Source organism: Mesitornis unicolor, unplaced genomic scaffold (genome assembly GCF_000695765.1).
Source record: "Mesitornis unicolor isolate BGI_N332 unplaced genomic scaffold, ASM69576v1 scaffold41557, whole genome shotgun sequence".
Taxonomy (NCBI): Eukaryota; Metazoa; Chordata; class Aves; order Mesitornithiformes; family Mesitornithidae; genus Mesitornis; species Mesitornis unicolor.
The window spans coordinates 1,810-12,814 of NW_010197822.1; the positions used below are offsets into that span (position 1 = coordinate 1,810).

The following is an 11,005-nucleotide window of genomic DNA, read 5'->3' on the forward strand; positions in this document are numbered from 1 at the left end:
TTTTTAATTAAGTACTTGAGGTTTCGCCTGCATAACGATGTCTTTACTGAATGAATATGCATGTCAGATATTCTTAAAAATAAAGCTAGAGTATTTCTAAGCCTGTATTTAGACAATAGTTGTTAATTATTTAGGAACCGCCATCAAAATCCTAAGAACCAATGTTACTTTCTTCTTTTTCTCCCTTTGTAGGTGTTATACTCTCAGTCTCGGCATATTGATGTTAGAATGGCTTGTGTAGACTATCTTCGGAAAAATAGGGAGAAATTTGAAGCAGTAAGTATTTTTGTTTCCTTTGTGTGAGCATTTAAAAAATGTTAGTTTATTCCCTCCACTTTTCTAAGGTACACTCTGCTGCATTCTGAGGTATATTCTGTGGCAGTGTTTGTCAGAGCATAAAAAGCATCAACTAGTACGTGCTGTGTAAAGTGAATTATCTTTAAATTAGTTGGCACATACGTGGTAGCAACTCATTTTTGTAAGCCTGGAGAAGACCTATATGCTGCTTGGACCGAGGGGATGTGGAGTGGGAAGAGTTTTTAATGCTCATTAAAAAAAACAAAACAAAACTTTTGTAGTCTGTAGTGGAGTTACCATAAATCTGGATTTTATTATAGTATGAAGTGTATTTTAATGAAGGTCATTAAATGTTCTTATTGTGCTTTTTAATTGCTTTTGCAATATATGAGAGGTTTGACTGGTGAGATTAGTGAAGTTTGTTTCAGGGTCTACAATTTATTATGTATTGTTACTGTGTCTTTTTTCTCTAAAAATCTGTAGCAAAGTTCTCCGTCAACCATGGACATAAAGTATTTTGATATTGATCTGTATTTGACAAGTGTCGTCAGTCTTAATGTTATAAAATCCTTTTTCTCTTACTTTTAAAAGAACAATAATAAATAATGGTGCTCCTATTTGTGTTTGTATGTGTTCTAGTGTATATACTATTTAACTGATTTCCAGGATAGCAGCACAGGAGTACGTGCAAGCATCTGTTACTAAAGGATTATTACTTAGCTCTGGTTTTTTGTGTTCTAAATTTACATGGACCCAAAAATCAAAAGGCTGTTTTTGATGCATGTTAAAAGAAGAAAAGCAGCAGTAAGGGCGTGTGTATTTGCTATAATTTCTGACAAAGTGCCCTGTGCTCAAATGTGAGTGCTCGCTGTTAATGTGGAAGTTGTCAAAAATGCATGACATAAAATACAGTGAATCTCTCTGGAGGAATGCTTTTCTGACTTGGCTATTTCCATTGGCCAGGACTGTTGTCCTGTTGTTTGTTTCCAGTCCATGTGAGGATTTATCAGCTATTAAATCTCCTATCCTACTCTATCCTGTCCCATCCTGTCCTACCCTACCCTATCCTATTCCATTCCATTCTAATTTTTTCACTGCTGCCTTTTAAATCCCCTTTTTTCCAGAATTACCCCTCTCACTCCAATATCCGCTTTTCTACTTATGTTTTCTTTTTGCATTATGTCATTTTTGGAAATGCAGTGGCCCTTCTTGACTCAAAATGTGTGTTGTTTCCTCTCCCAAGTTCTGGCATCTTCTCAGCCAGGTAACTGTTTTGAAACCCCAGCTGGTGTTACTATCTTGGTCTCTTCTCCAAACTCCAAGTCTCACTGTTCTTTTTTTTCCCCTCAGACTTGACCCAAGTAATGTGACCTCTCCTCTGTCCATCTTTGCTGTCCTTCTGAAAAGTCTCTTTTTTTAAGAGTTTGTCATTCTTCAGAATAGGTGTTTCATGTGCAAGATTGAGGTGTTTCATATCTGTTCTCATTTCCTAGCGTTTCTATTCCCTGAGGTACCTCACTTCAGCTCTGCTGATCTCCTATGCTCCTCATATATCTTACTATATTTTGTGTTTTCCATCTGGAATATAGCATTTTTAGCGTCTCTCTCTTAAAAAAAACCCAACCAAACAACAAATGCCTTCTTTCCCTAGTCTCTTAGTTCGACTATTTACTCATCTATCTTCTTAGTAGTTACATTGTATTGACAGGCACTGGTAGTACTCATTGAAGCTCCTCTTCTCTCTGTCTGTTGCAGCCATTTCAGCTTGGATTTTTGTCCTTTCACTCCACTGATACTCCTATAACCAGAATTTCAGGTGACTCTGTAACCACCATCTTCATTTTCACCCTGTCTTGAAGTGTTATCTTTGATTGCTACTGTTTTCATTCTCTTTTTAAACTCTTCAGTTTTCTATGAGAACTTTCTGATGCCCTTCCTTTCTTCCTCTGTGCATTATTTTTAGGTCATTTAATTTCACACGGAACAACTGCTGTCTGTGGTCATGTTTTATTGATCCACCTTTTAACTTTCTATGTGATTGCATCTCTCTAAATCAAAAATTTTGGCCAGACTTTTTGATTCTTCTCATGAACAACACTGTCCAGCCAGGTTCAAAATGGCTAAAGCAGAACTCTTAATCTTGCTACTCCTCTCAGTTTTCCTTATTATATTGTTTCTTAATCGCTATGAGTAAAATGGCCATCCTGCTTGTAGCTTAAGTTCATAATGGGAACTACTTCTTTGTTTGGACCTTTCTGGATCTTTATTTTAGCTAAATCAATAAGTGTGTCTAAATAGCCTTTTTTAAATACAGCCCCTCTGTTGGCCAGAGTGGCTGAAGCACTTTGAAGTCTCAATTACTGTAGCATCTTTCTTTGGCTTTGACGAATGAGAATTTGGCCTCTTCATGTGTGTTAAGGAGTGCAGAAGGATTACTTTTTTAGCCTGGCACTTACAGTGTAGCCCGATCACCTGCATCCATTCACTGAAAGTAAAAGCACTTTGAGGTGATACAGAAAAGTGCTCTATGATTTGCCTATACTGTATCTTATTGGTGTGGGAGTACTACAGAAACGTGACTGCCATATCTGATAGTCTGTTACTGCCTATTTCTTTTAACAAGACACTTGAATGAGCCCACACCTGCTCTCTCCAGTGATGCTATGCATGCCTGAGATGAATTGCCATAAACATCTACTCCTCTACTTGACAGCATCTTTGCTTTCCTTTGATTTCCACTCTGGCTGCTAGATTTCTATTTTTTTTTACTTTTCCTCCTTCCCTTTCTTCTTTGTTTTGGATGTATGATGACTCCAAAAGCTGATGTGGATATTTTCTGGAATGCAGGCCTCTGACCTTTTATTTCCTTATCACTACATCAGTTTATACTTAGACTGTAAGCTCTTTGAGGATAATATAGTCTTAAGTTTCTAATGGTGCATTCCCATTGATACAGTGGGTCATAGACTGGGGATTCCATATGATAAAAATAACTAATCATTACCTTTTTTTTAAAAATACAGTTCATAGAGGGGCCATTTGAGGAATATTTGAAGTGTTTGGAAAATCCACAGGTATGTTAAACTCGATTTATGATAGAAAGCAGTCCTTTTGTTGAAGTTGATGGGTAACTGGAATTTTTTTTTCTCAAATGTTTTTGACTAAACTTAAAAGGTCTTTGAATTATGTGAATATATTTTCATGTGTGCACTCTCTATTGTAAAATGATTTGGGGAATTTTTTGTGTGTCTTGATTTAAACATGTTATTCCTTAAAATTGCATCCAAATGATTCTGGACTGCCAATGCAGGCAAACTTAGCGTGGCTAGCTTTTACTTGAAGATGGTCTTGAATAAAGTTGGAATGGCTACCCAGATGGTTCTCTGTCTTGGTTTCTAAAATGAATGGTGGAAGGTGAAAGACAGTGGATGTTACCCTATTCTCCTTCTGTCTTTGTTTATTCCAGGATTTGTAATCGTAAAGCTTTGTTAGTCAAATCCACAGGTTATATGCTGATGGTAGTAAATCGTGTTATTTAAAAAACAAATACAAAGTGTCTGAACTCCAGACTCAGTGGCAATACATTTATTTTTGACAATGATTTCTTGTTTCTCTTGATCTACACATGAGGAAGTATAATAATTGTGTGTTTGATTTAACTTAATTTTCTTTTGTTTTTTTTCCTCAATACAGGAATGGGTTGGACAAGTAGAAATAAGTGCCCTTTCTCTCATGTACAAGTAAGAAAAGCTTTAAATATGTTCAGTTGTTTTGTTAGTTAATCAGACTAGCAAAGATGGAATTGTATGTCATACTGTAATTCTCCAAAAAAATAAAAATATGCTTAGAAAATTGCAGCTGTCAAGGTATTAAATAAAAGTTGAAAAGTGAGCTTTGAAAGTGACATTTAATCTGGGATTTGAATATAAGTTCACAATAATGTCACTCATCTCACCTGCACAACTAATTGTGGATAGAGTCGTACAGTTTGTATTCTGTTAATTTTCATATCTTAATTTTTCTGCTAAAATTGCTTGTCTTCCTGTTTCTCACCAAGGCTTTTCTTTTAACCCTGTTGCTAAGCTGTGGTCTGTGTGTGTTTATTACCTCTGTAATGCTGTGATACAGCTTAGTGATACTCCTCTTGGTGATGAACAGCTTTGCTGATGTGTATAGTAAATATAATCCTATATATTAACCTCTCTTCACAAAGTCATATAAAACAATATGCTGTGTATTTATAACTGCTTTCTAATTACTGTGCAAGAGAATGAGCAATGGACAGCATCTTCTCTTTCTGCTGTTTGTAAACCAGTTTAAAGAAACCCAGTATTTCAAAATGCTAACTCTAAATTAATAACTTTCTTTGTACTTTGATGAGACAGTTGATAAGAGGAAAGAAGCAAACTAGTTAAATATTACTTTCAAATGTTTAGGTGAGTGCTAAGTGCAGAAAATTGCATGAAATTCTATCTTTGCTTGCATTGTATGTGGTAAACAGGACAGTTAAGAGTTGCATGTGCTCTGTGTGTGGAAGAGCACTGAACTGAAAGAGTGAGAGTTGGCTCGAGAGACTTTGAGAGAAGGTCTGATGATTACATTGAACCAGGATGTAGAGGGAGGTAACTCAGTTTAAGTCAACAAAATTGCATGCTTGATTACACTGGAATAGGATGGTCGTGGTCTTCTGTTTGTTCTATTTCTTCTGGCTGTGAGAAATGTATTCTTTTGAAATAGAAGTGATTTATTTTAAGTCATGATATATCAGTATTCAGGACCAGAGCTGATAAATGAACACAGAGACAAATTGTCGTTGATAATAGTTTGTTGTTGTGTTGTGGGTTTGTTTTTGTTGGTTTTTTTTTTTAATGTCACTTGGAAGTGTGAGGAAGCTTATGGCATAGTTGCAACTACGTGTAGTATTTCACTGCAGAGTTGAACATGCAAGAATTGTTCCTGCCATGCTTGTTTTTGGGAAGACTGGCTTCTTTTAAAAAGATAGTTTGGAGGCACTGGGAAAGTAGGAATGGTGATGGGAGGTAGAAGGAAAGAGTTGCTTCCTTCCCTGTGTGCTGGCAGACTGAAGGAAAGCAAAAATAGGAATTTTCTGTTCTGGAGATGCACTGTGAATAGGCTTATTTTAATTTCCACTCTTCAGGTCTGTCACAAAAATTTGGTTATCTAGTAAATTTTCCTCACCTCTCTGAAGCAGTTGGGTCCCTTAGCTATGGAGTTTTTTAAGAGTCGCTTTTTCTGAGTTGTTGTAGAAAGCTTGGGGTTGTCTTCTGTGGGGGTGGGTTGGGTTTTTGTTGTTGTTGGTTTTTTTTTTTTAATCCAAAAACTGCTTCTGTGAATATACTTAATCATTTTGCAAGACTAATTAAACTTTTGCTTGTGTGAGCAAGGAAAGAAGCTGAAGGAAGTGATATGTTGCTGAGCAAAGAATTCAGAGGGAAGATTGTGGATAAAAGAGAGAAAATAATTAAATTTAAGATCATGACCGATTGATTATAGCAGAAAAACAAGTAGCAGAGATTGGTAGTCTTTTAGTTTTTAGAAAATAAAAAAACAAATAGCATGTCATGCTAGTATCAGTTGTGGATTTTTCTGTATTTGTCACTTTATACCCAGTGCAACTTCTTATGCTTTTTAACCTAACAAGCTAAAAAAAGAATTTTATATGTAGAATGTAAATTCTAAATTGTCTTAACTGTGGTAGCTCAACTCTCCATTTATGGTGTTTTTAGTGCTCTTAAATGTAATGGGGTACCGAAACTTAGTTTGCAGCAATAAAAATGTTCTAAACCTGCTGTGAAAAACTATGCTGGGCTGATACCTGTGATGATGAGGATCTGCCAGCACTGCAACAGCACACTGCCTACTGCTTCAGTCCAGGCTTCCCTAAAAGTTTGTTTCCATTCTCTAGTTGAGGAGAGAGCTGAGGGCTTTCTTTGCTAAAAAAATCCAAGAATTTGAGTCTAACGAACACAGCATGGTGTTCCTCTCTGCACTTGCAGAGAGAACAGGAAACCGAGCTCTCTGAATGTCGTTTTACAGTGTAAGATCTCTTTTAAAATGCATTAAAATATTATTCTTGCTATGCATGAAAAAACCAAGACACTCTGAGGACATGATTTTCAGAGCTGCCAGAGGGTTGGTTACAGTATTTGATCCTTGGGCAATGCCCGCTGATGGTCTATTGGGCTTTCGGCATGCTTCTTAGCACACTGTGGCAGCTGGGCCAATGTTTGGGAGCAGAAACATTGTGTAGACCCTTCTGAGCACAAGACCTTGACTTAGGGTCGAGAAGAGTTTCTGAGCACAGATGTGGGCTGTTCTGTTAGCTGGCCCCTGTGCCCAGAAGGGTTCTCACCTCACAGGGATGCAATCAGTCTGCTGGTACAGATTTAGCCTAAGCCATCGCTCACCTTCCAGAAACCTATCACTGTTTCCCGCCTCTCTTCCTAAAACCAACCTCCTCTTGATTCTGGTGGATTTCCAAATGACGAAGTGTAATGGATATCTCCAGGACTGGGGAGCCATCATCTTTCTAGACACAACTCCAGAAAGCGGTGTCTGGAAATCTGTTGTACAATGGCTCTGTGCATGTTATGCAGCACATCTTACTCTAGTACGTTCTTTCTTAAAAGTGTGACTTTTTTTACCAGTCGTAATTGCACTCAACTTCTTCAATATTTGCTTCCACTAAGTGTTTTCTGTGGTTATGTATGTTCTTTGACTTGAATGATCCATTTTTTAAAATTGATAATAATTTTAAAATTAATTCTTAATTACTACTTTTTTTTTTTTTCCTCAGGAAAGATTTCATAATATACCGGGAACCAAATGCTTCTCCTTCACATGTAACTGAGAATGGCTTTTCTGATAAGGTAAAAAAGCCAACCAAACAAAAGGTTATGGCTATTTTGAAAGGCTACTTTATAAACGACAAATAGTTTCATGTCGGTTTGATTATTTCACATAATAACATATTCTGAGAATTCAATTTTAACAATTTCTTTTGTACATATTTAAGGCAGCTTTTCTGTTTAATACATGTAGCACTTCTTTTTAAATAGATGGTCGATATTTGGGGTGAGATATATCTTCCTAGTAATCTAAAATTCTGTAAAATTCAATTTACAAGTGATGCCAACTCACATAGCTATCTCTGTCTTAAATTCTTTTTGACTTTTGGTCAACTTTTTTCTGGTTTAAAAGATTTTTATTGTTTTATTGATACTTTGAGATTTTGAGAGATAACAAAGTGCATTGGTACATTAAATTGAATTTAAAAGGTAGTGCTCATATGAAAAATTAAATGAGATGCAAATTCTAAAATATCTGTGTGGTTTTTTTGATAGGTATTGCTGTGCTTCTCAAATGGAAACCACTATGATATTGTTTATCCCATAGAGTATTCAGAGAAGGCTGCTCTGTGCCAGTGTAAGTATTACGTTGGTTAGTTAAAAACATGTATTTTTACCAAAAATCTTAAAAGAATCAACATGAGGTTTCAGGAAAAGGCTCTGTGTAAAAGCTCGTTGTGATTCTTTAGCAGCTTAGTTTTTGATTTGGATTGTCAATGACTATATGATTTTGTGAGAGTGTGAATTCTTACTGTGTCCTGATTCTTGACATGGATGGTCTAATATAAACGGAAAATGTTGGTGTGCTAATTTGTTATCTGTTGCCTTCAGTCAGCATTCTGGTTTTAATTTTCTATTTCAGACTCTGTTAGCTAACTAATTGTTTATGTTAAAATTAAATTATGTTTAGGTTATCCTTTGCATGTGTAACTTGTCACAGAAATCATGGGGGTTGCATATGCAAAATATAACTGTCTTCATGCGTTACTGCTTTCTTTACTAGATTGCAGAAGTGCCCAAAGGTCCTAATCAGGTTTGAGTCACTGTGATACTCTACAGAGATTCTGATTCTTCATGAAAACTTTGCCTGTGTGCAGAGTTACAAGGCTAAGGCCAGATTTGCCTGTCAAGAGGACTTGATATCTAGTAGTTTCATTCATACCCAATAACCATAGTGGCTGCAGGTGGTTTTGCTTCTAATGCCTTCACTATTTCAGTTAATACATAAAAATGCTTACTTGCTTTGATTGAAGTAATTTGAAATGCATTTGTAATGATGGTGTAAAATCTCATTTACCTTGTAATTGATTTTGCTCTTCCGCTTTCTCCTCCCCTTCCTCAGCTCTGCTGTATGAGTTGCTGTATGAGAAAGTATTTGATACGGATGTAAAGAAAATCATAGCAGAACTTAGTGCTGCTGGTATGACAGAGGAAAGTAATGGTAGCAGTGAACTATCTGCTTCAGATTCAGAAGATGACAGCTACAGGTAAATGTGATTAAAAAGTTAACCTAAGATACCTGTGAGCAGTATATGTTAAATGAGTTTTCTGAATTTCTGGTGGGTAGTAGAATCTGTCAGAGTTGGAAACCTTTACAAATTACTCAGAAGAGAAATGCAAAGAGGTAAGATTAGATCTATGAAAGAATGAAATACGTAGTCTTTGTTGTACCGAAGGACAGAGTCCTGGTTCCTCTGTTTTTCCTACAGTTTAGCTTTGGGTCTCTTTACATAATGGAATATTGCCATTGCAACATGTCCCTCTTCCTGTTTAAAATAGGAGAATCCCCTGGGAGGATTATCAGTGTGCCAGTCTGGCATGCGGAGCGCCATGGGAATTACTTGGCTCACTCTTGCAACTGAGTTACTGGAGTTTAATCCAGCTTCTGCTACTTCCACATCTGGGGTCTGAAATGCCTGCTTGAGATAGAGCTAATGGAAAAATACAGAGTTTATATTCTTTTTGCTGGAGCTGGATGCTCTAGCTAGCTTTGAGATTTTTGACCTACTAATTCCTTTTGTGTGAAATGCCATTGAAGCCATGAAGATTCTGCTATGCAAGTGCAGCATGCCTCCTCTTCCTGCCAAATGTCATTAAAGTCCTTTCTGGGAGCTCTGCTGTAGTCTGTGTGGTGTGTGGTAGACGAACTTCATGGAGATGTAGGGAGCTGATTTTTTTTTTTTCCTCAAGCTGGAAACAACAGAAAGGAAGATAATGGAAATCACCACAGAAAGAAAACCAAGTTCTGGGAAAGGGATTAGCTTCCTTTCTTGTATGGAAGAAAAAATGCTAGGGAATATTTCCAGTTAAGATACAAAGTATTTCTGCCTTGGGAAGCAATTACTGTAGTTAAACGTCAGAGAGTGGAAACCTTGTCTGTTCTTTTCTGTTCTTGGAGCTTTCCTGGGCTTCATGTGCAGTAGCATTACCCTAATATCTTTGGGATTCATAAGAAAATACACTGCTAACCTTCCTAGCGCCTTTGTAAATGAAGGTCATATAATCCCTTGAGACTATCAGACTCAATGTTTTTGATTTAAACCGTATGTCTTGTGATGCAAGAGCTAGTCTGTTACTCTTGATGTAGTTAACCCAAATTACAAACTTTTCTGTTGTTTTGGGGTTTTTTTACCTTTTTTGTCTGCTTTTGCTATGTTTTTCTTGTGTAGTTGCAGAAATTTTAGAGAATATTTTTGTTTCCCTTGGCTGCCCTCCCATGCCTTTTTTTTTTTTTTTCTCCAAGTGATAGCTAAGTCAGTACACATACATTAGACTTCCTAAAACTTGCACTCAGAAACAAAAGTATTTTTAGGTTAATATGGTATAGAAATGTAGCTCTTGTTCTAGACTTAGTTTTTTAATTTTAAGAGGTGAAGATGTTCTATGGTATGCTTAATGTGGAAAAATATGTAGAGAGGTGGTAGTTTCACTATTTTTATCCACTTCCAGGATGTTTCTTACCTGATTTCTAGACCTTCTCAATACTATACTAACAACCTCCTCCCATCTTTTTGCAGAAGTAAAGCTACAACAGTTAGTGATATGAATGGATTGAAGTCTCTTTCTGACAACAAGGTATTTATATGTTAAGAATTATTTTCTTGCTAATAACTTGGGCTCTGCTATGTTTTTCAGTGTTTAATGTTTATGAGAGAACTTTGAGTTTCTAGTTTTCCTAACATGTAGTATTTAAACTGCTTATTTCTTTGAAAAGTAGTGTTTGCTTATGATGTGTCAAGAGGTGGATAGTGTCCTTTATAAAGCTGCTTAGTTCTTAGTTTTGTTATAGTATGGTTAAAAGAACATTGAACTATTTTTTCCAAGCTCTTCATGCTTTATGTATTTTCAGCTTCTTTATATTTCAGTTTAAAACTGAAGCACTGTGATTGAAAAATGGAAAACTGTAAATCTTTATGTAGTTGACCATTTGGCACTTTGTTCTGTTTCATACAGCACCATAAGAGCAATGGGAATCCTGCCTTGTTGGTCTTGCCTAAAAAAGTTCTTAAATCACTCAATCCATCAGTTTACAGAAATGTTGAATATGATGTTTGGCTCCAATCCAAATGGGGTAAGTAACTGAATACTTAGAAGTTCCAACTTATGTAGATTGATGTACAAGGTAGAGCCCTCTTGAAGAATAAGTGATAGGACCAGAAGAAATGGCCTCAAAGAGAGGTTTAGATGGGATATTAGGGAACATTTTTTCACCAAAAGGGTCTGCCCAGGGAAGTGGTGAAGTCACCATCCCTGGAGGGTTTTAAAAGACAGGGAGATATGACATTTAGGGACATGGTTTAGTGGTGGAGGTGGCAGTGCTAGGTTAATGGTTGGACACA

General features: G+C 36.5%; 1 protein-coding gene across 1 annotated transcript; it reads left to right on the forward strand.

Annotated features, from left to right (window-relative positions):
* Nucleotides 1-228: 228 nt before the first annotated feature.
* LOC104534965 (putative HIN1-like protein) lies at nt 229-10,737 on the forward strand (the record flags this gene model as incomplete). The annotated part of the gene is made up of 8 exons (XM_010188927.1): nt 229-276; nt 3,321-3,371; nt 3,991-4,037; nt 7,115-7,187; nt 7,662-7,743; nt 8,509-8,653; nt 10,184-10,241; nt 10,620-10,737. Coding segments are annotated over exons 1-8 (622 nt in total), but the record flags the coding sequence as incomplete, so codon positions are not given.
* Between the last annotated feature and the right edge of the window lie 268 nt (nt 10,738-11,005).